General features: G+C 36.4%; 2 protein-coding genes across 2 annotated transcripts in view; one reads left to right on the forward strand and one right to left on the reverse strand.

Annotated features, from left to right (window-relative positions):
- The window catches only part of LOC121733849 (lysine-specific histone demethylase 1A), a 437211-nt gene that overhangs the window by 179303 nt on the left and 231520 nt on the right, over positions 1-26388 (reverse strand). The window lies entirely within an intron of this gene.
- On the forward strand, positions 16879-21362 carry LOC121733847 (toll-like receptor Tollo). Its single transcript, XM_042124230.1, has one exon. It carries the CDS (start codon positions 17090-17092, stop codon positions 20930-20932), a length of 3843 nt encoding a protein of 1280 aa, XP_041980164.1. The 5' UTR covers positions 16879-17089; the 3' UTR covers positions 20933-21362.

Raw genomic sequence — 26388 nt, forward strand, 5'->3', positions numbered from 1 at the left:
CACATAACGGCCTACGCTTTCGTATTTTTCAGTCAGATTTGATCACGTTATAAATAATACTGCGGACCGTTGGTTGTCAAAAGTATGAGGTGTTTCACCTCGCGGGCGTTGGGATGCCCTGCTGCGAACGCACGGATCTCGGACTTTAATTTATCGCAAACGCAGACATATAGTTAAGGAGACCCGCATTTTTATTCCCTTAAGAGCAGTGAAAGCACTTAAGGGAAAAATATGAAAAAATCTGTAGTAACTGCTTTGATAAAATCTAGTTCAAATGTCAGTCAAACCCAGTACACTACTAGTCAACGCAAAATTAATTTTAAACGAACAGACATAATATAGAAACCGTAAAAAATCAGGCCAATTTCGAGCTTGTCGCAAACCATATTATGACGTGCAAGGTACACGTGCGGCATCTGCTAAAACATGTCTGCGAGCAAACAATCACATTACCATATCACTAACGTGATGCCGAATCTGCGTATGGATCTGCGTCCTTAAATGGTTTTTCGAGTCCTTTGTTGTCCGAAATTTATGAATGTTATACGTGCTTTTGTATCACCCCCTTGGATCCGTGGTTTTCGGGCCTCCGTGTAAACAATGTGTAGTTGTTTTTTGAACGATAAAACACGCACGACAATACGAACGGCGTGAATAATGGTACGGTAAACGGACAATGATAACTTCAGTATGATTTATGAACTAATCGATAGTAAATGTTTAATAGTGGATAATAAGAGGTTATAAAACAATAACTATAGTGTGTGAGACGCTCGGAGACGCATCACTCGTTATTCTTGTCTCTGAACCTCATAAAACTGTAAATAAATCTCACCACCAAATATTTTGATTACAATATTTAGTAGCTACAACCGAAATTAATATTTAAGTTGAATCATATTTTACAGTGCCTGCTTTGATCATTTCACTTTTAAACTTGGCATTGAAAAAAATAAAAAAAAGCACTTAAAACTTCAATGCACCCCTTTCATACGGGCAAGCTGACTATGAATTATTACAGAAATCATGAGTGATGTTCATAGCTCTACCCCTGTGCTGGTTATATGGCTAATAATAAATGGTACACAGCCCATGTAACACAATCCTTGCCCCTTGCCTTGACGAATGTGTTCGCTCCGATACAGCTAATTATAATTCTAGTTATGGACCCCTATAATTATTTGTCTATGGCAAACGGGTCGCCGCCTAGCGTTTCGTTTAATGCGCTCTCAAGTTCTATATAATTGGTACTGAAAGACGTTTCTTCCGAAAGTACAACTTTAGAATTTATTTTAAGCCATTTTAGATATTCTTTTGAGAAGTCAATATAAGGTTCTTGGCTAATTAACGATTTTTGTTTTTGACTGTGAATGTGATAAGTTATGTCCACACTGCGCACTTTCATCTTCAATTTTCGTCATCAACTTTCATATTGGCGCATTCAATAATTGAATGCGTCAAGGAACGCAACGCCAATATTGTCATTTTTTAAGTTTTGGATACGGTCAGAGGGCATTCGTCGCTGGCATGCCTCACGTTCGCTGTTGACTGCGCTGTATGCGCTATATGCGTTATACGAACAGAAAAAGGCACAGTGTGGACAAAGCTATTAAGAAAAGAGGATCGAAAATAATTGTCTCTATTATTTTAGAAAGTTCACTCTTCTTTGTTGATACTCTGTTTTTAAAACAGTTTTTAAGCAGTGATTTTAATTAAGAGCATCCCCAACCCTCAATCGTCATTTAATTTTATAACACGTTATGGCTCTATCGTGGGGACTAAAGGTCCCATTGTAAAAACCCATGCGATAGAGCCAATGAATAAAGTAAAAAAAAAATAGAATAACATCGCGACTCGCAGCTGAAGTAAGTCATGATTGACACACGATATGAGCTACGAGAATTTAAGGCAATTGTATTTTTTACACTACCTTTATTACATCATTGTATAAGTCGTACAAGCCGCAACAAAGCGGAAAATATTTAATAGAGAGTTAACGTGACAAAGGAATGGGGTTTTAGTGAACTTTTAATAGGGAACCCAAGGGATGGATTCTATTTTATAATCCAGCAGTGGTTTGGAGTTTTCGATAATCAAATGTTTGGAATTATTATTTGAGAAGAACCCTTAGGATTTTTAAGGGTTAGGTTAGGTAATAAATTTTTCCATGCTAAACAATTTGATAGAACTTAAAATACCCACCCAAGGCAGTCAAATGACACATTAGTTTTCATAAGCAATTCTCATAATTATTGTTGTACGAAATGTAGAAATCTTATTTAACTTCATTATATTTCCGTTTCACTGTTATAGAATACAAGGCATATCAAATACGATCTTAATCGAATACACATTTGAATTGAATGAACAAATACAACGTTATATTTCGCGATATGAACCCGACCGCTAGTAATATACGGTGACAGGCTAGGCGCATTTCCGTCAAGAACGCAAAACTCTACTTGCCCATTGCAATTATATTCTCACGGTAAAATTAAAGTAGGTATGTCCGACAGTCTGACTGTCAGTTAGCGTTTTTGAGTACTATTTCCTTTAGGTGTTTTCCGTGGCACAATTAAATCATAATCATTTCGAACACAAAAACCAGTCAACGACTTATGCCAAGTTTTTTTTTTGTTTGACACTAATTTATCTATGTATTTAACAGCCATTACGATTGGTTTATATTTTGACATTAGACAATTGAAAGCGCTAGGCGCTAGTGAATATATTGATTTCACTAAAAAATCGAAAAAGGCTCCGAAATGTTTTATAAGTCTTGAAGACTCTTGGGGATTGATAACATTAAGAAGTGTATCTTCTTATATACATATAAAATTCTAGTGTCACAATGTTAGTTACCGTACTCCTCCGAAACGGCTTTACTAATTTTTACAAATTTTATATGCATGTTCAGTAGGTCTGAGAATCGCCTACTGGCTACTTTTTATATTGATAAGTGCCTTTATTGAATAAATAATAGTAAATTATTACAACTCGAGACTGACGGCGACCATTGTTTGTGCGATCGGGATAGCGATGGACGTTGCCATGGTATAAGTTTATTTAGTCACTTCAATAAAATACAACTACATTACAACTACGAATACCTAATTTATATGGCAAAATAACGTTTGCCGGGTCAGCTAGTCATATTATACTATTTGACAATTTTAACTTTACCTACTGAGTTCACCATCACATTCCACATAATATTAAAAACTCCTGACTCTACTTTTTGAAAATTGACAAGGATTGGATGTTCTCACGGTATGATAAATAATACAATACCATCTTCGAAAACATTCACATCATGAACTAATTTCTTTGCCAATTCAATGTCACAGTAGTTTATAGAAGTCTAGTGTCTAGACGAAGACCTAACATAGCAAAATACTAAGGGCTTGTACTTGGCAAACCATCCATGATGCTAATAAGCTGTGGCAAAAGACCAAAAATTAGACAATGCTAACATATTTTCTAAAGGTAACTTTATTGTGGCCACTTATTTTGCGATGCATCGTTTCAATCCATTGCATTATTTGGCACGTCGATGTGCCATGAAAGCAATGCAACTGTAATGACAATCGTAATGACACCGTCAATTTTCATTTTGACCATACGCAAAATGATACATGGATAACATTGACTGGAGGGTGTGACTGTGAAACAGCCATACAGATGTCTCTTAACTCAGCTTAAGTAACATTTGACAATATGGCGGCACTAGTTTTGACATTGAAATGATACAAAAAACTGTAAGTCTGCATTAACAATTGTGTACAAACAATCTTATCTAAATTACTCATGAGTCATGTCGTATGAATTTTGGAATGCTACTTCCAAAGAATAGAGATAAAGCATTCACATAGATAAATACCCCAAATACTACGGTACGCATAAATCATTGGGTATTGGCCGGACTAATATAAGACAATATTATTTGTTAGTTATTTATGTGTGCAGGACAAATACCAAGCACGAGTCCGCGCCTACACCTTACAGTACACCGCAATAAATATACCCGGAGATACAATGATAAACTATCTACAGATAACAAATTTTTATGCCGACAATGAAGTAGTCTTGTAGAGGTGTTGGTAATAATTTTATGTACATAAAATTATTTGCCCACACTACTATTGTTCTCGGTTGAATAGAGCTTTGTAACTCGTAGAGATCCGATTTCGATATAGAACAGTTTCTACACACTTTAATAGACAAACTAAAACGTTCAATCATCAATAGTTTATTATCAATTTTATAATGAAAACGAAATATTTTAAAGCAGAAAATGCAACAGTTAAATTAAATTCAAATACTACAATAAAAAAAACTACAACCGAAAATGAGCCTCAAGCTTTTTTGGAAGTCGTATTCAAAAACATTTTTTTCGTTTCGGCAGGGAAACGTTATAAAACTCGGCAGTAATTCCTAGAAGTATCGCATATTTCATGTTGCTTATTATTTATTCAACCATCAATCCGTACAGGTTCTGAACGGTAGATACAGCGACAACTGGCAGAAACTAGAATACCTATTGAAATATTAGACAATATTTATACGTTGTTTTACGTCAGTATGTTACGAGATTAAATAGAACATCGCAGTTCCGAGATTAATAATATTTTAACGCGAACAATAACCGAGTGGATTAATGAAATATGTCAGCGTGTTTCTTTGCTGATAAAATTTCAACTGTCGGCGTTTTATTGCAACGTGAGTCGGATAATTCAAGCCGTGCACTCGAATAAATCACGGAGGTCCCTGTTTTAAAGCATTTTATATAGGCTACTAGCTCGTACTCGGTTAGTGGTAAGTATAGCGATTCTGTCGTATAAAATTATGCGTGAGTTCCGAAATTTTAACCAGTGTACTGGCCAATGCTCGTGACGCGTTGAATCCGAATGGTCAAACCATGAGTGTACCTATTATAATGACATCCAATTATAGTCATCTAGACGCGCGGTAGCGTGTCAAGCCAAGTTCAAGTATAACAGAACTGGCGAGCAGCACCGTGTATAATATTACACAAACCAATACACAGTATAATATACGTCAATGCAGTGACGTATATTTCGAAACGATTTGACAATTTAACTTGACGTTGGACGTAGGAGGCAACCTCGTTCACGCAGAAATTCGTTCACCGTGCGAAATTCGATTTATTTTTAAAGACAAAAACTATCCTGTGAGTTCTGACATTACCAAGAGCTTACAGTGTATCCAAATTCCAAACTAAATTTGATCAGAATAGTAGTTTTTTTTTTCGTAAACAAGTAACAAACATACATACAAAATAAATCAAAGGCAGGCACATCTCAGTAAATACGTTCATTCAGTAGCATGAGCCACAAAGGCATTATATACAAAAACAAACGTTTACCGTGGTACGCCATCGAAAATAATTTAATCAGCCCTCGCCCCGCGTGGTATGCCGATGATATCGAGCGCTCATTGGCGGCATCGGCCGAACAAATTGTGACGGCGGGGTAACAAAAGTAACAATTGAAATTTCCAGGATGCTTCCGACATTTTTCTAAGTGGAAGCACGTACGGAGCGGGGCGACCCTTTATACGAATTTCTACACAATAACGTTCCGTTTATAATTGTACCGCAAATGTGATATTATCCGGGACGTGACGCAAAATCACAATGCTCGATAATGTTAGCTGAATACGACGAGGAATTCCTATCGCAATCATATGTATCGGCCGCGCTGAGAGTAGAGACTAGTCCGCGATCCATGTACGGGTAAAGCCCGATATACACCCGTACATCCGATACGCAAATCGAACATACCTGGATACTTAGTAAAGTTGCATACGATAACTTTAACACCGAAAGTAGAAATTAACATCCTATGCTATTTCACATAAGGCATCGCAAGCGCCGTGTAACAATCTTCACAGAGAGGACCAACAAGTAATTTTGATAATTAGGTCCTATAAATAAAAAAGAATCTTCACAGAGCGATACGTTTTGTCAAATCCATATAGTTCAGCCTTGTAACTTCGTTGCCAAATTATCGAATGTAAACTGTTTAAGTGTCCTGAATTTTAGTATCGCTGAATAAAGTTCTTACTGAACTCGCGGGCCTTATACAAAACGAGATATGAACATAGAGATGGACGGTGTGATAGTCTGAGTATTAACATGACTTAAATATTTTATTCCCAGTACAGGCAGCGACAAAAGCATATAAATGGTACGAAACAAGGAACACGCTCAATTTTTTTATGAAATAAGGAGGCAAACGAGCAAACGGGTCACCTGATGGAAAGCAACTTCCGTTACCCATGGACACTCGCAGCATCAGAAGAGCTGCAGGTGCGTTGCCGGCCTTTTAAGAGGGAATAGGGTAATAGGGGAGGGTAGGGAAGGGAACAGGGTAGGGGATTGGGCCTCTGGTAAACTCACTCACTCGGCGAAACACAGCGCAAGCGCTGTTTCCCGCCGGTTTTCTGAGAACGTGGTATTTCTCCGGTCGAGCTGGCCCATTCGTGCCAAAGTGAGCCATCTCTCCCACTTATAATTAGGGTGAAGCCAAACGAGCGTAATTTGTGAGTTGTGAGTCGCAGAATTTCGGTTAGGCAGAATTCTGCTACATTCAGTTTCATACAAAAGTCCTGTTTGATTCATACGAGCATAATTTTGTGAGTCATGATTTGTATGAAAAGATATTTACGCGGCAGAAGTTCTGTGACTCACGACTTACAAAATTACGCTCAGTTGGCTTCACCCTTAGAGTTAGAAACTTGCAATTTGGCATGCGCATTTATTTTTTAGGCGTTCAAAAAGAAAGGACTTTTTTATAATTTCTACCCTAGCAAGCAAGGGGTTCGACAACTTGAATTAAAATAGCACGCCTCCTTTTTCAAAAATGCGAAATAAATATAATATTTACCCCTCGATTTCATTGAATATTGGCAATAAGTGGGCATCAGAAGGTAAAATTGTATGCCAGAAAAACTATCACACGAACTACCGTCTTCAACACGGAAAAAAGCTAGTTACAAACATCAATTGTACAATGAAGCAATCGATAAAATAGTAACGCACATACCGATAGCCGTATGATGTATTCGAGTGAATGAATCGATCAATCATCGATCATTAGTCAGCGCCTACGTTCCGATTCATTCAGCGTAGACAAGCCGTATAATAGTCGCGGCCCGTCAATAAATTGCCGGTGTCCATTACGAGTATTGACATGTTTTTTGTCTCAAACGGAAAGTAATTAAAAAATTAATGAGAGTAATTAGAATGAAAGAAAATTTAAAAAAATCAGCAAACTATAAAGCTTCAGTTTAAAGAAAAGTTTAATATGTGGGTTTTAGTAGATGAGAACCAAGTTTCGATGTTGCATATTCATACATAGCCATAATATGAGATTTTTGTCTTAAAAATTAATAGAACAAAATAATATAGAACTTACTAGATACTAGAATCCTCTGTGGCGGTACCCACAATTCGCCTAACATTCCTGCATCGCGCTATCGAAGTTTCGGAGAACGGCAAGATATACACAACGTCTGAAATGACGTCAGTGGGCTTCGGCCTGACCGAGCATGCTATCTCTCTCGGTCGGAAGATCTTCCTTTTCGGCCGCCACGAACAACGTTAAACCTCCAAGTACATGTAAAATGTCTAAAATAGAGATTTTAAGTAATTATTTTAATGAGTTTTAAATAAACTAAGGTAACTAAGAGTACTACGGTAACTGTAAGAATTTAGGTTAGTAACTAAGGTTACTAACCTAAATTCTTACAAAAAATTGCAATCAACGGAAACGTCACTGACGCTTGCCCCAAAATGTTAAAACTTTTTAATTAGGCATCAAGATATTACAAGAATTTAATCTTTAACCTTCAGAGCTAGATCTCTACGAATTATTTATATATTTTCACAGTTGCCGAATTGCAGAATATTTAGGGTGAGGCCAAACGAGCGTAATTTGTGAGTCGTGAGTCGCAGAAATTCGGTCGCGTAAATATTGAACCTGACCCATAAAATTACGCTCGTGTGAATGAAGTCGGATTTTTTTATGAAACTGAATGCAGCAGAAATTGAAACCAAAATTCTGCGACTCACGACTCACAAATTACGCTCGTTTGGCCTCACCCTTAATGCAATTATTAAAACAGAATCCCTTAAACGGTTCATAAATGAAGAGTTAACAGACAGACAGATACATACTAAAAGGTTTTGACGTGACAGACAGATACACCTTCGTATGTAGGTATTAAAAGTGTTGTTATGGATTTTAGTTGTCCTTAAAATATGATCACAACAAAACTCCATCATAGGAAAAATTATAAAGTTAGCGAGGGATCTACAGTACCGTAATGCTCAATACTCACATACGGTTTTGCTCGATAGTTTTACTCCGAATCGAAGGAAATGACATATTTGACATATTTAATTGACATATTTTTTCCATCCATTTATTCCATCGAGGCCGGCTCGAATCGAGCCTTCGAGCTGTCAGTTTTGCGGTCCACACGGTGGTTATTGCTCGATAAAACTATCGAGCAAAACCGTATGTGAGTACTTAGCATAACCTAGGCAAGTTTAAACTGCTAAGTTTAAATTAATGCTAATAAAAGTATAACAAATGGTATTCGAGTGAATACGCTACAATTAGCCGTAGCCATATATTTGTAACCTTTATCCAACCTTTACAAAGGTAGCGGGGCAGATGCGGCGATTGTAAATGACAAAGAGCAAAGTTAGGCCACACTGCTCCGTTGCGTTGCGTCGTCGGAACGTAATGACGCAGTCTTACGACTATGCCACACGATGCGGTGCGGCACCGCACTGGTGTCCGTCTCACCGGCCTACCGGTGAGATGGACACTGTACTACTACACGGTGAGTGCGGTACCGCAACGTTTTGCAGTACTGTAGCAGCGAGGGACTCGAGCTCCCTGCGTCCCCGCCTCATCTCGATTCCGGTACGCGTGTCCGAGCGCACCGGACGGCGCCGTGTGCCATACCATCCATTTTTATATGTAGGACACCGGAGCGGCACCGGTCAGGCGCCGTATCGCCGCTGCACCGCATCGTGTGGAATGGCACTTACTGCCACACGCAGAGACAATTTTAATGATTTTGAGCTTTACTAAAAAATTAAAGCTTGACTGTAAATGTATAGAGATTATATTGACACAAGTCACAACCTATATTAAATTAAAGTTAAATAATCATTCAATGTCTCTGAGTGCTGCAATTCATAACCTATTCGTTTCGTTCAAACATCGTATCCAATGACGCTTCGCAGCATATCACATATCAATATGTATGCAAAATCACCGCAACGCGACGCATCACGCACCGCAACGGGGCAATGTGGCCACAAAGTTGGCGGGTGCGGGGCGACAGTTTCTAATTGTGCCACTACAATATGTTATCTAAACGGGCCCATTCGCGAGCACGTCGCGTTACTACTATCAAAAGGTGCAGTATTGTTAAAAAAATTATAACTTGCCAAAAAATCGTGATGACAAAATATAAGTACAGGCCACAGGGTAAATTTTTAAAAAGGCTTATGGTAGGTAAAGTCTAAAAATGGAGTCAACGAAAAATGCCGGAATTTCAAGAAAGTTCATAATATTATGTAGATAACATGTTAAAATATTGTCTATTTGATATTTCCTATATTTTGTATGTATATTGTATATCACGTTTGAATATCTGTGATGAATTTCAGCGACGAAACAGATTTTACATAATAATAGAACAGTGTACAATAAAAAAATATTTAAATAAATTTTAAAACAGACTAACAAACGTGTTATTAAAAGCCCTAGGCAATATGTACCATTTAATATTCTAATCAATTTCGATAGCCAAATAACTAACGTGTTAAAATAATAATCAAAATACCTTGTAGGCGTGATGAGATTTGATGAGATATAACTTACTACATCGCGCTGTAAATTACAATTTGTGAATAAAATATCAGCTCCGCTTAAAATATAATGGAGTAGTAATTGGTTTTAGTAACTTTACCTTTCAATCTGATATTATATTGTTATTTATTTTATAAGATTATTTACATACTCAATAGCAATCCTTTGACTTTTGAGGGGCGAGCCTAAATTTCTATTACCTACTTTTATTTACTTCACGACTAGAGTATCAGCTTAATAAGAGTACTTGTTTTAAATAAAAATAATAAGTTGATTATTTATCGACTAGCTAGAGAATAACAATGTATGCCTACTTCTTCTCTTCATTAGAACTGGTTACGTCCTATTCTAAGTACCTCTATTCTAAGTAACTGTACTCTTTTCCTCTTCATTATAATTAAAAAAAAAAAACAATATTAGCCCATCACACACTACCACCTAGTACTACGGTTAACCAAGTTCGATCATAATCGAAATTTTCACATAGTTAACTAAATCGAAACTACAAATTGAAAACCAAAATAATATTACTGTATAAAACTACTCTGTGGCCGGTGTGAACGCGCGAATAAGTGCATCACGGCTCGTTGAGTCGGGGTTGGTTTACGGCGCACGGGGCAGACAGATTTAACGCGAGACCTTACTAGTGCACCAGACACGGCCAATTTCGGCCGAGTTGAACAAACACCTGGCGCCGATTGGTTACGGGTATTTTATAGTTGACTTGTTCCTAAATTCATTCGATTCATCTTATATCTTTAAACGAGCAATTCTTGTATATATATAATTGAAATCTCGGAATCGGCTCCAACGATTTTCATGAGTATATAGGGGGTTTCGGGGTGATAAATCGATCTAGCTAGGAATAATTTTTAGAAAATGTCATTTTATTCGTGTTTTATAGACATTAATGTCATTATATTCGTGTTTTATCGAATACCGAGCAAAGCTCCGTGAAATAGCTAGTTTTTATTTAAATGTAAACGACGATCTGTATTACGAACTTTACTTAAACTGTAACTTAAAACTTAAAAGTAACAAAACTAAATGATACAATACAATAGGGTGTGTCCTCTATAATATAGAGTTCACTGTGAAAGTAGCGAAGCAAAGTGTATGGACATTTGGACAAATTCATGTTGTTTTAGCATTTACATAGAAACTCAGAAGTCTTTTAAATTATACTCGCCGAGCAATAAACAAATTGCAAATCAGTTAGGTAGAGTTTCAATTTCTATCAAAATTTTACGTTTCTATAAAAATTAATCGAAAAGGAGTATCTAAGCAACTCTTTCATAAATATGAAGAACAAAAGGGACAGCATTATCCACGTTTACCTTTATCGCAGACTATAGATATAAGGTACTATGATATAGCAGAGTAAAGCTTTCGGAACATAGTTCAGACTCCACAAAACACAGAATCATTGCACAATACCAATAAACTTACTCGTGTTAAATGGCAATTCGACTCAAAGGTCGTGTTGACATCAATTACCTGCAACAAAAACACCGGGTTATAGTCATTGCAATAAGCATTAGCCACATTTCGTATCGGTAGAGAAAAACCAATATTACTCAGGTAATACATGAATTAATACTGTAATATAAATTGCGATGTTAGCAAACATCGCAATTTATTCTTAGAAATTATGTTTAAGGTAACTTATGAAAGTTTTAGATAATTATAAGATTCTGCGCTAACTTACTAATAACATTTATTAACTTCTAAAAACGAGACGTATCTCGTTTATCCAATAACATTGAACACAAAAAACACGTGTATAAACATACTTAGATTTTATTAACTGTTATCAAAGCAAGCCAAATATCTACATATTTGCAAAGGCGTACAAGAATTTCTTTATATAGCACACATCTTATTAATATTGAGTGCCCGAAATCGTAGTAGGAAAAGCCTCGGGCTGCTGAGGCTCTAAACTAACATAATAAACGTCATAAAAATCGAAGCGAACAGGTCGTAAACTAGCAGGATGTTCATTAGAAAATTAGATTAGAATTTATTAATAGGTCGACAGTGTCCACGATTAGATAACAAACTAGTTCATTAGCAGTACTCGATAGAGGTTCGATGCTAATCCGTCCATTGGATTCTCTACCCTGTTGCCTAAAAATAAAGTTTAAATTTAATCGGGAGGACCAAAAAGGACCTCACGATGATGTAGCGAGATAAAGCAGTAGCGAACAATACGGTGTCGGCTCGGGGGCGGTTTGACGCGTGGTTGAGGAATGATCATCGGCGTGGAAATGACGACTTAATGGATTATACGTGTCGGACGATAAGTGTCGTTAGTCGTATCGACCTGTCGCCGGAGATTAGCCACCTAAATTACAAAAATTAATAACACAATGGGAACCCATCCGGGAAATTGTGTACGGACCGATGCGTCTTCGATTAAGCTTTTTATGTGACGGAAAGTCAACATTTACAAAAATGTAGAGCAGGGTTATATATAGGGTTCTTTTTTTAATGAAATAAGAGGGCAAACGAGCAAACGGGACACCTGATGGAAACCAACTTCCATCGCCCATGGACACTCGCAGCATCAGAAGAGCTGCAGGTGCGTTGCCGACCTTTTAAGAGGGAATAGGGTAATAGGGGAGGGTAGGAATGGGAAGGGAAGGGAATAGGGGAGGGTAAGGAAGGGAATAGGGTAGGGGATTGGGCCTCCAGTAAACTCACTCACTCAAAACACACGGCGTGAAACAGCGCAAGCGCTTTTCTGTGAGAACGTGGTATTTCTCCAGTCGAGCCGGCCCATTCGTGCCGAAACATAGCACTCCCACGTTAATTTCTTTCGTTGCGGTTCTTGCCTGTTACCCACATTTGAATGTTTTAATATGAATAAAATATTCTGAAATATTATATTATTTTCTAACAATTAAGTATGATGTGGCAAATACTAGCCCTCACTTGCAAGTAGTTGACTTTTAGCTACTATAAAAAACCCTAAAGCGAAAACGTTCCCTATATTTAATGTGGCTCTACAATAGCTACCGTTTACATTATTCCTGGAAAGTCGGAAACGGTATGCCAATTTCACAAAATAAATAAAGGAGGGTATAAAATTATGATAGACGAGTCGTGTATACGAGCCACTCAACATGAATTGTACAATAACAATAAGAAATTTTAAGAATGTACACCCAAACTTTATGAGACTGACCCACGCTACACTCGCGTGACGACACACGGCTATAAATTGAATATAAAAAAACATACAAGCCACGAATAATAGTTATTCAACTAACATTAAATTGTTCCACAATAACCTACAATTTACCGGCAATCTATTCTTTTATAGGGCACACGGTACGCCTATCCACTCGTAACAAAAAGTCGAAGGATCTCCCGCTGGCCTTTTGTATTGGTAGGCGTGAGTCGGACAAACGACTCGTATGAAATATAAAAGTACGCGCAGACGGGATATTAACAACTGCGACCAAATACTCAAAAATTTTAGGTATTACCATTTACCAGTAGTACTTTCTATTTCTCCGAAGGAATAAGAATAAAAACATTTTTATTTTGTCACCACACAACACGATGTCAAAATTTAAAGGACTGTAACACGTATCCGACGACCGCACTTAGAAGCATTTAATGATTACTGAACTTCAATTAAATGAATATTAGAATAGAGTTTGACAGAAAATGTATGGAGTTTATGTAAACTCCATACATTTTCTGACAAACTCCACATTAAATTAGGGCGTCTAACTAATTATTGAAAAATATCTTCTGAGAACGTCTGGACTCTGGAGCGACTAAATAACTATTGTGCAGAGGCCGTTGCGACAATTTGTGTCCCGTCTGCGCCGACCCTCATAATATGAAATACCGGTGTTGGTGACCGTGTATAACTTTGTTTACATAGAGATGCAAATGTCGTGTGATTGCAAATTTTCTGCTCCTTGCGTGTCAAAGGAGATAATTTATTGCGATTGAGATATAGAGGACGCCTCGGGACCGCAACACCTCACATAAATAGCGACGGACCCGACAGCACTATCACGCTGACACTAAATAAAATTATGATCACGACTATTAGCTACGTATGTATTGCCATAATTTATAGTTATAAACTTAAGACGTTTCCGTATTAGAGTCTATTTAAAGTAAAATTACAACCCAATCATTGTTTGTATTATTATCTACGAATATTCAATATTATACCAAAGTATGCTAGGTATTTATTATTCGGCGCTTGTGCCCGATTTTTTAAACAATGCAAGGAGCCTACATGAGCCACAGAAGCCATTGAACGCGGCATTCCTTGAGGTCAAACTTCGTGCTTCATCTCGATCGGCTAACAAAAGAACAACATATTCGAAAGCCATTCCTTTATAATATCACGCCATAAACAAAACTGCCAACAAACGCCTAATAACCTCGCTCAGGTAAACGCTAAGATGCAGTTGTGGTCACGTATACTATTTTTTGCACTCCCATAATAAAAACCCTATTATCAAAAGGCAGAGGTACAATAGGAGCATCTGCACGCATGAAAGGTTAGCATCTTGAGGTTATTAATGACTGTACCGTATATCAAATACAAACTAATCTAAGTCGAGTGTTATTCGCAATGTGGACGATTCTTTCACGTCCTGTCGACATAAATCTGTGTCAGTATTTTCAAAAGTCCTAACCTATTATACAATAAGACTTGTAATGAAAAAAAAAACTAAAGTTGTAGCCAGGAGAGATGGGAGATAATATTATAGGTTTGAAAATACAAATTAAAAAATACAAGTACATACATACATTCGTACCTACTACCAAAACTATTTGGTGAACCTTACCTATTGTCAAAAAAAACTTTGAAAATGTTTACGAAATAAGACTATTAAATGATGGGATTACAGATGATTTAGAAAATGTAAACAGTGTAAGTAATACTTACACTGTTTACGTACTACTGTGTAACTTTGGATCGAATATATTATGTATAATGTACTACTATCAAAACTTAATCGATGCAGTAAAAAAGTTTAAATTCGATCCAAACTTAAAAGTCGATGCAGTAAAAGTATCGTTTAAGTTTCAAACTTAAATTAAAGGGATACATTTCCACCCTAATTCCGATACAAAAACGCATCCCAATTATCTAATAATAGCTCGGAATCAAATTACCGCTTTCGCTAAATACATAAACGTTTTAGTTTATTTGATGATGGGTTACCGGTAGATCGGTGAGAAATTATATCGAAAACGTTTAACTTAAAGGGCGATTAGGATCTGCATTCCGAGAACGTGCAATTTACTCCCGAAACACCTACCCCAATCCTCGTGCAACTTTTAGTAACTACACTCTCACATGCGTAGAAGTTCAAATCACCAATATTCTGAGTCACACATCTGAGTTATTTTCTTAAAAATATCTCAAAATGGTAATATACACAACTAGTTGTTTTTTTTATTCCATTTAATTAATTAACCCATACATGACGTCTTAAATTAGGCGGCACATTCAGATGGATTCAATGGGCATTGTCCAAAAAAAATCACATGTACTTTTTATATTTTTTTTCGTTAAAATAGGGTATTTTAAGAATATAAATTAAATAATTTTGAAATTCATTGGCTAGTTTTTTCTCAATAATTTTTTAAAGTTTCGCTCTGACGTCATCATCGGCGGCGAATTCACCTCTGTAGTGTTTTAAATTTTCTTTCAATCTTATTTATAATGGCTGGTTCGTCAAATGCAAGTTCTCATTATGTGAAAGCTGATACGAGAAGCTTACCAAAAGTTCGAAATGTAATGTTGGTCGAATTTATTGCTTATTTAACGCCATTGAAGGTCAAACTAAGGTTAAACATATTTGTTCAAAAATATAGGTAACTAATGGGTATTTTTTTCTTTTATATACAGAAAAACGATCACTGATCTTATTCCTCGAAATGTTTTTGTAATGAGCAAAATTAAAAAAAAATGGACAATCCCCATTAATGAAATATTATGTGTTATTTTTACAAAATTCATGTATCATTGTAAATAAGTTAAAAATATACATTTTAATTTTTAAAAACAAAATAAACTTTAGAAAGCCTAATTTAAAATTTAAGTAGAGATAGTAGCATAGTTTATTTTTTTTAAATTACGAAATGTATAAAAATATTTATGTATTCGATAACATAAATAATGCATCACATAATCCATAAACTTCACCAAAATATCATCAAAACAATCAATTCTTAAAGTTCATTATTGAGAAATTTGTGTTTTATTGTCGCGCCGAGTCATTAGAAATATCAGTGACTACAATTTCTTACGCAACGCTAATTAAAACCAAAATAATACTAAACGGATTCAAAGAATTTCAAAACCGCCTAGCCCGTTATACAAACATAAACGAGGATTTTACTATCTCTCTAATTTTATGGTATTTTAATGTTTTTACTCAAAATACTTTATTTTTAAAGACTTTTAACAAAGCACACACGCCGCGTTATCTTGAATCACACGGCTACTTAACTTTAAAATTAAAAATAGACGGCAAAATTTTTCATCATAAACGCAAAAGTCAGCTGTCATAAAACGTTCGCAGTATAATTTTATCAACGGAGTGTTAACAAGCAGCGACCGCGGCAATGCGCCTGCGCACTACCTGGGCAGCTGTCAAGAACCCCCACCAGCTCGCTCACAGCCTGCAACCATCCCTCCGTCTCGCTCTGGCCCAGTAAAGTAAACCTAGTCCGAGCGTCATAAAAAGCGGTTTGGTTTCGGTGTGTTAGTGCATATCGTGCGTGTGTGCGCGTGAAGTATTTTTCTGGCGAAGCTCGGACGGAACGGATAGAGCTTAACTCTACATACGAAGCTCAGCAGTTACGACCTTTCGTACGCGACGAGTTACCTGCTGGAACGCGTGAACCGGCGCGCGGCGCGGCCTTGTGCGCGAGCGCAGCGCAGGTTCGATTTCAACTCAGTCCCACCCCAGACCTCGGCGCGGGCGCGCGCGTGTAATTCACCGCGAGCGCAGCACTCGATCTTATCCAATTAGTATAACGTACAGTTAGAGTCGAGTGATCGATTAAACTCGTAAATATAACACGCTTCGAGTTCGGTAATAATGAGTACAGTATATATACGTTTACGGATCCGAAAAAACTAAATAAAACTATGTGTGAGTGATGTTCAGTGAAAACAAAACAAAATGTGCTTAATGTGGTCGATAAGTGCTATCTTAGCGCTGAGCGCTATCCTGCCCGTGTGGACCGCATCCCTGTCAGCGATGACGGGGGCGCGGTACCAGGCCCCGGATGAGTGTCGGTGGACGACGGACGATGATGATAACGGAGTGACATTGCAGTGTAGACTAAGGACAATAAATAGTGAGTTGGAGAATACGAATTTCAGTGCTATTCAACCCCACCTCACCGTGCGTTTGCGGCTCGAGTGTAGTGACGCTTTATTTTTCCAAAGTTCCTTAGCGCCGGGAAGTTTTCGTCAGTTAGTCGAGCTTCGGGAGCTCACGATCGAATACTGCAAAATTGGAAACCTGTCCGATGGTGCGTTCACGGGTCTTCGCGAACTGAGAAACCTGACAATAAGAACTCACAACACCGACTGGTCGACTATGTCGTTAGAGATAACACCCACCGCGTTTTCGCGGGACGTTCAGAACTTGGAGAGATTGGATCTCAGCGAAAATAATATGCTCATATTCCCCGAGGGAGCTTTCTGTTCTCTGAGAAATTTGGCTTATCTCAACATGACTGGAAATAGAATGCGAGACATTAGTCACTTTCAATTTTCTACCGCTCATAGACATCCTACGGAGAAATGCGGTGACAATCTGTTAGTGCTGGACTTGTCGAGAAATATAATAGACACAATACCACCTGGACTACTGTCCGGACTGAAAAGGCTACAAAAGTTGTACTTGCAAGATAATGGATTAAACTCCGTCGCAGATAGAGCTTTGGAAGGATTAATCTCCTTGACAACAATTAGATTTTCTGACAACCATTTGACGAGCTTACCTCCTGAGTTATTTAGCGATACAAAGGAGCTTAAGGAGATTTATCTTAATAATAATTCAATTACAGTCCTCGCGCCGGGTCTATTTAGTGATCTTTTCCAATTACTGGTTTTGGACTTATCAAATAACGAACTAACTTCTGATTGGATTAACACATCAACATTTACCGGCTTGAAACGACTCGTTTACTTGGATTTTTCTCACAACAGAGTTTCTAAGATGGAGATAGCGCTTTTTAGAGATTTACACAACTTACAAATCTTAAAAATGCAGGACAACTTTATTGAACACATACCAGAAAATGTGTTTAGCTCCTTGAGTAACTTGCACACGCTAATATTATCAAACAACCGATTGACAAATATAGAAAGTTATGCATTTCTGAATTTGCCGGTTTTGTCTGTTCTCTCTATAGACAGTAACCGCATATCTAAGATACATCCACACGCTTTGCGTAACTGTTCATCTCTACAAGATCTGCACATAAATGGAAATCGCCTGGATGAAGTTCCTATAGCCTTAAAAGAAATACCGCAATTAAAAACACTCGACTTAGGAGAAAACCTGATAGTGAGCGTAGAAAACGCATCTTTTATGTCAATGAACCAAATGTACGGATTGCGGCTAACCGAAAATAATATCGGAAACATAAGCAAGGGCGTATTCGATAAAATGACATCATTAAAAATATTAAACTTATCAAGAAACAAAATTCATAAAATAGAAGCCGGTTCTTTTGATGGAAACATTAATTTGCAAGCCATCAGATTGGACGGAAATTATTTAACCGATATCGGTGGTCTCTTTACTAAATTACCTAATCTAGTGTGGCTCAACATTTCGGATAACCGCCTTGAGTGGTTCGACTACGCCATGATTCCGACCGGATTGCAATGGCTGGACATTCACGCCAACAGAATCGCTGAACTTGGAAATTACTTTGAAATTGAATCGCAACTATCGCTCAGTACTTTCGACGCCAGCTCTAATAAGTTAACGGAGATAACAGGAAGCGCAATACCCAACTCCGTGGAGATGCTGTACCTAAACGACAATTTAATATCTAAAGTTCAGTCGTACACATTTTTCAAGAAGCCCAATTTGACGAGAGTGGATTTGTACGGCAATAAAATAACGAGCCTCGACCCCAATTCATTGAGGATATCGGCTGTGCCGCAAGATAAATCGGTGCCTGAGTTTTTTATTGGTGGTAATCCGCTAGAATGTGACTGCACAATGGAGTGGCTGCAAAAAATTAATACCGGCAACCGAGCCCGTACGCAACCTAAATTGATGGACCTAGATAGCATACATTGCAAATTACTTTATAATCGAGGTAATGCCTTCGTCCCGCTAATCGAGGCAGCCTCGCACCAGTTCCTGTGTAAATATGAGTTCCACTGTTTCGCGCTATGTCACTGCTGCGATTTCGATGCTTGCGATTGTGAGATGACTTGCCCGAATAACTGCACTTGCTATCACGATCAGTCATGGTCGGCAAATGTTGTGGAATGCACTAACGCGGGCTACGTCAGTACTTTACCGGAGAGAATACCGATGGAGGCGACCCAATTGTACTTGGACGGCAACAACTTCAAAATTCTTCCTAGTCACGCATTTATTGGCAGAAAAAGACTAAAGATTTTATACTTGAACGCTTCGAGTATCGAAACTATTCACAATAGAACCTTTAACGGTTTGAAGGAGCTGGAAGTCTTGCATTTGGATTACAATAGTTTAACAACTATCGAGGGACAAGAATTCGACGGATTGGACAATTTGCAGGAACTCTACATTAATAATAACAGGATAAAATCTATTGGCAAAGAAATGTTCAATCATATGGCCCGGCTGAAGATATTACATCTACATCATAATCGACTCGTCACGCTGGCGGTTTGGCAGATAAATCCTACTTTGACATCTGTCACACTGTCGTACAACCCGTGGTCTTGTGATTGTGAATACACAGAAATGTTCCGCGAATGGACAAAGCGAGTGAACTCAATTACCGACTTGTCAAGTATCAAGTGCATTTATTCTAAAAACATGAACAGTTCTGAAATCACCATATACAATGAGAGCGTATTCGATGAGCCAAATTCTGGATTTAATATTGCCGAAGAAAATGGAACAATCTGTACAGGGCTGCCGAGCATTAATAACAGTATTAACGGAAACTTGACAGCAACAAAGACGATTATAATGAACGAAGAAGTGCCAGATTATATCCCCCTACTGATAGCTACTCTCGGGGCTTTCCTACTAGTTATATTTGCTATAATGTTAATATTTATATACCGACAAGAGATGCGTGTTTGGTTCCATTCCAAATACGGCGTGAGAATTTTTTACAAGGAGACCGACGTGGACAGAGACGACAGAGAGAAGGCCTACGATGTGTTTGTGAGTTACAGTTCGAAAGACGAAGCCTGGGTGATGGAAAAGCTAGCGCCGGAGTTGGAGCGCGGCAATCCGTCCTACAAACTTTATCTGCCTTATCGTGATTTCCCCGTCGGTGGCTACATACCGGCAGATAACATACGGGAAGCTGTGGAATCATCTCGGCGGACGATCATGGTGCTAAGTGAGAACTTTCTAAATTCCGAGTGGTGTCGTTACGATTTTAAAACCGCGCATCATCAAGTGTTGAGAGACAGACGAAAGAGACTAATAGTGGTGTTACTAGGTGATGTGCCTCAAAAGGACCTGGATCCGGATATAAGACTGTATTTAAAAACTAGTACGTATTTCCATTGGGGTGATAAACGGTTCTGGGAGAAGTTAAAGTTCGCTCTACCCGATGTGTCTCATAAGCAGAGGTGTGGGGGGATGCCGAGTCCCGGTGCTGTGCCTATGCATCGTCATCATCATCCTAGGAGTCACTTGGGAGCCCTTCCACCCCCACCAGTCCACGGTGCCCATCCCGTGTTGCCTCCTCATCCATCTCACGTCCAACACCAAATACCACCAGGTATCCGTTCCTCTCCTCGCAATCTGTCCGTCCACGTATGATCAAACTTAACTATTTCAAACAGTGATTATGTGTATATTGTGATGGCTAGTCTGTTTAACTGTGTAAATATGTATTCGAAATTGAAATTATTGTAAATATGCTGTGTTATGTTGGTACTTAAACATTCCTTTTGTGCTTTGTTTGATAAAACAGTGTTTGCAACACTGAACATTACCCACTACAAAGACTTTTTATTATGATATAAATCTGTGTAAATTTTAGGCCTAAAAGCCTTATAGTACTTGCCGTGTGCCTATGTTATTGTAAAGGCGGTGTCGCCACCATCTGTGATAAAGTAGATGTAATTTAGCTATATAAGTGTCCTATAATGTATATTTGTAATGTAGTCATGACAAAAGAATATTTATTGTAAAATATCTAAAACTGACTGTGTCAAAAAGTGATAAACAAAATTAAATATGAACTGATTTAAAACTGTTTTTCATTAATTTACTCAGCACATAAAAATCACACAAATCTTTTACATTATATTAAGGATATGGTTTAAGAGTAAATAAGAAATATCATTTCATAACAGTTAAACACATATTTTATTTGTGAACTTAACAAATTGAGTCATATAGTAACAATAGTAAATTTAATTTTTTTACAACAGTAAGTAAATTTTAAAATTTTATAAAATAATATTTTACTTAAACTGTACAAGTAGATTTTTAAATTATTTAAACATTTTAAAAGGCTAGATTTTTCAGTAAAACTTTATAAAATACTAACTTAGCTTATTGAATCACATTAGAATAATAAAAATCTATTTAAACTCCATTTGAATAAGAAAATATTCTAATTGGAATATGTTATACAGCTACAACGAGTACAGTTCTACAGCATTCTAATAAGAATCTTAAAGAAAGGCTATAGAGTATAGTGGATAAATAATATTACACTATAATTATTGACCTATTTATTCCATTAACTATTATTAAATACACTCCTTTCAACTTATTAACATCCAAATATGAGCAAATAATATATTATTTCTTTATTGGTTACGTAGGTTTGTTTAAATGTAGAGTAAAGTGACTTGAAAAGGTATATTTTTTTATAAGAAGATATTTAATATGATGTTTTCATTAAGTATAAAGTTCCTAAACTCATTTCTCTTAACCTTACCTTATTGAAACAAGGCACAAACATTCTAAACTTGTAATAGTCTAGACTCCAGATAGAATCCTATTCTAGTTAGACTGTACATTAACGCTTAGAATAATTCCAGTTAGTCTCACGCAGGGTCCTCCGGCGCGTTGCATATCAGGTTTTTATGGTGGATCGGGCGTCGACCGGCGCTTCAAACCACAGTAACGAGCCCTAAGTAGGTGTGAAACGAGTAACAAAAGCGATGCATTGTTTAGCCGAAGTTTCGGCTTCGGCCACCTTCAGCTGAAAATCGGGCTAGAATTGTTGCCGATATTAAAGGTTCATTCCTTGATGCTAATATCAGAATTAAAATAATATTTTTTATTGCCCAGATCCTATTGAAAGTATTATTCATCTAATGTTTTTTTTATTACAACTAAACATTGAATATAAATATTAACCGCCTTACTAATTAAAATATTATACAATATTGGATACACTTTTTGTCAAAAATATCGCATTTTTTTAAATGTATTTATCTATACAAGGTGTAACAAAACTAAGTGATAATACTTTAGGGTGTGTATGTGTTCCTTGTGGAGAGTTCACTGTGAAAGTAGCAGCGCTGAAAGACCAACATTTTTTTCACTTTTGTATGGGGAAACTCGTGACGCCGCGCTGGGGCGCTTGCCCATACAAAATTGGTATTTCAGCGCTGCTACTTTTACAGTGAACTATTTACAAGGAACACGTACACACCCTAAAGTATTATCACTTAGTTTTGTTACACCTTGTATAAAAATTGTGCATTTCATATTTTATGATGTAACATTTTTATTAGTAAAGGGGTACGTAAATACAATAGTATGTAAGTTTTTCAAATAACATCTTCATAATATTTTAACTATTAGTCTATCCAAAATTTTAACTCTAACTGCCACACTTACAGAATGTTATCTGAGAGCACGGCAGTGCTCCTGCCAAGCTTTTTAGCAAAGGCACGGTCGTAGCATACTTTTCTCGAAGCGGTTCGCGGCTTTTTAGCACCCCCTTTATCTTCGATGTTAACAAAGCTAGGGATTTAGAATTTCGGTCAGTAGGAGCAAGTACTAAAACTAGCTTAACCTCCAAATTATATCACATTTCGATAAATAGTTTAATAGTTACGGATGATCAAATCTATGGACTATTAGCTTTTAAATAATTTGTAAAAAAATAAAATATCTAGCTATTGCGGTTCTAGAGATCTAGCCTCGTGACACACGGACGGACGACAGACAGACAGCGAAGTCTATATTCATTAGGAATAGGCTCCCGTTTTCATCCTTTGGGCAAGGAAACCTAAAAACTGAAAAGTATAATATAACTTTATTAAATAAAAGAAAAGATTTTTATGTTTGTGGCTTTGCAAGAACATTAAAAATGAGTTTCGACTTCATAATAATTATTTACGTACAAAAGGAAGAATAGTGTTAACAAAGTTACCAATGAAACTATGATAATTAAATTCGATTAAAATATAAATGAAATCAGAACTGCGAATTACGATGTACACTCCATACTCGCTCGATAGATGGTGTAGCACTCCCTTTATATCGCGGTATCGCTTGTTTGCGGAGTATAATTAGTATGGTTTAAAAAAATCCGGGATAGGTCGTAATACTCAATCGAAAATAACATCGGTGCACGAATAACCTCCTGAAAGTTCAAAAGTTGTTGGGCTATCGTCGTAGAATTTGTACTTTGTAGAAGTACCTACCCGTTATTATCAATTAATTTTACGACCTAGAATATATACCTAGAGATAGAGAATGAGTGCTAAGCTAAGTACAGTAAAGTTTTAACGTGACCTGAAAAGAAAAGAAACCTTAAAAAAAGAAATGAAATCCCACCAAAACATTAAATGTAAAAAAGAGCCAAACAAAATATTGCATTGCCATGCAATATATCTATCGTAAAAAGTTTTCAGATCACATTCAAGCCAAGCCTTCAACTTATTTTGTAATTTAAATCCCAGCAAAACATTAAATGTAAAAAGGAGCCAAGCAAAATATTGCATAGCCATGGAATATATCTATCGTAAAAAGTTTTCAGATCACATTCAAGCCAAGCCTTCAACTTATTTTGTAATTTAAATCAACATTCAGTGAATTTATCAATAGTTTTCTTTATTTTATAATTATTATAGTGTTCTTCCTATTTATAACAAGAACTTATTTGTACCACAATTTCCTACACGTAAACAAAACCGAATTCTCACCGCGTACCTGATGGTTTCCCCGCGAGAAACTAATAAACGCAGTACTGATCAGGGTACTATATAGTGTCCGACCTAAGCCGAAGCCGAAATAAGCCATGGCGATGAAAACTTTGATTTGAAGCCGATAGATAGAAATTGTTAGATATCTCTTACTACTCAGAGATATAATATTTTTTGATGCTTAGGTACTTTCTTAGGCATTCATTAAATAAAGAGTTTAACTGCAAATATATAAGTAATATGGAGTTTTTTTTAATAAATATATGTATTTAGTAAATAAGATTTTGTCAGTATAACAAAATCTTAATTAAATTAAAGTTAAAGTAAGTATTAATCCCAGCAAAACATTAAATGTAAAAAGGAGCCAAGCAAAATATTGCATAGCCATGGAATATATCTATCGTAAAAAGTTTTCAGATCACATTCAAGCCAAGCCTTCAACTTATTTTGTAATTTAAATCAACATTTAGTGAATTTATCAATAGTTTTCTTTATTTTATAATTATTATAGTGGCTCGGCAATGAGCACAAGAAAAACAAATATAAAACTTCATATTTGGGGTAGTTCATACTTACACAAACGGCAAGCGTAAAGTGTTTTTTAGTATGTAACGCATGTGGATGATGGTACCCAATAAATCCAATCAGTCGCTGATTATTATAGTCACTAGAGGACTAGTGCTCATTGTACATAATTTGTAAAACACTGAGTGTTGATTTAAATTACAAAATAAGTTGAAGGCTTGGCTTGAATGTGATCTGAAAACTTTTTACGATAGATATTATTGCATGGCTATGCAATATTTTGCTTGGCTCCTTTTTACATTTAATGTTTTGGTGGGATTAATACTTACTTTAACTTTAATTTAATTAAGATTTTGTTATACTGACAAAATCTTATTTACTAAATACATATATTTATTAAAAAAAACTCCATATTACTTATATATTTGCAGTTAAACTCTTTATTTAATGAATGCCTAAGAAAGTACCTAAGCATCAAAAAATATTATATCTCTGAGTAGTAAGAGATATCTAACAATTTCTATCCATCGGCTTCAAATCAAAGTTTTCATCGCCATGGCTTATTTCGGCTTCGGCTTAGGTCGGACACTATATAGTACCCTGATCAGTACTGCGTTTATTAGTTTCTCGCGGGGAAACCATCAGGTACGCGGTGAGAATTCGGTTTTGTTTACGTATAGGAAATTGTGGTACAAATAAGTTCTTGTTATAAATAGGAAGAAGAAAATAATATTAATGTAAAAAATAAAAACAAAAATTAAATAGAATTTCAATGAAAGCTATATTAGAAAATTAGAAGTAAGCTGCTTGTTGTAAGAAGTGTATTGTGCAGTGGTTTCCGGCATCCAAAAATTGTTAAAAGTTAAATTCTAATTTCTTTTTATACTTAGCTGTTTTTAAGGTTCCGTACCTAAAGGGTAAAAACGGGACCCTATTACTAAGACTTCGATGTGTGTCAGTCTGTCCGTCCATCTGTGTGTCTCCAGGCTGTATCTCAAAAACCACTATAAGTATAATACTTCTGAAATTTTAACAGATTGTGTTAATCTGTTTTCGCTATAACAACAAATACTAAAAACAAAATGAAATTTATGGGGGCTCCCATACAACAAACGTGATTTTTTTGCTCGATCTCAATATTGGGAATAGGTAGGCACTTTATTTAAATGATTGTGTTCCTTTAAGGTAAAAATTATAATTATAATAAAAATTATAATTCCAAGAAAATTCTTAAAATAAATATGAGAATCCATACAATGTGGGGTAAATAAAATTTTATTTTCTTTTTAGCTGTTATTCCTAACTTACATTTTCACATACATAATTTAAATTTTTATTGTTCTACCATAACGATAAATAAAAATAAAGTGGATTTTGTGATAGTAATTTGTAAAATAATCTCAGAAAAGTTTATTTTTAAAGTAACTGTTATCGCTAAGTTATTACTTAAATAAATTTTAATTAAACATTCGGTATAATGATAACATGTAATTAATCGTAATTATTCGTTACGGCTGTAGCTGCTATAGCTGGGTAAATAATGCTTATATTATATGAATAAGGAAAGGCACTAGC

The sequence above is a fragment of the Aricia agestis genome, chromosome 14, assembly GCF_905147365.1.
Source record: "Aricia agestis chromosome 14, ilAriAges1.1, whole genome shotgun sequence".
Taxonomy (NCBI): domain Eukaryota; kingdom Metazoa; phylum Arthropoda; class Insecta; order Lepidoptera; family Lycaenidae; genus Aricia; species Aricia agestis.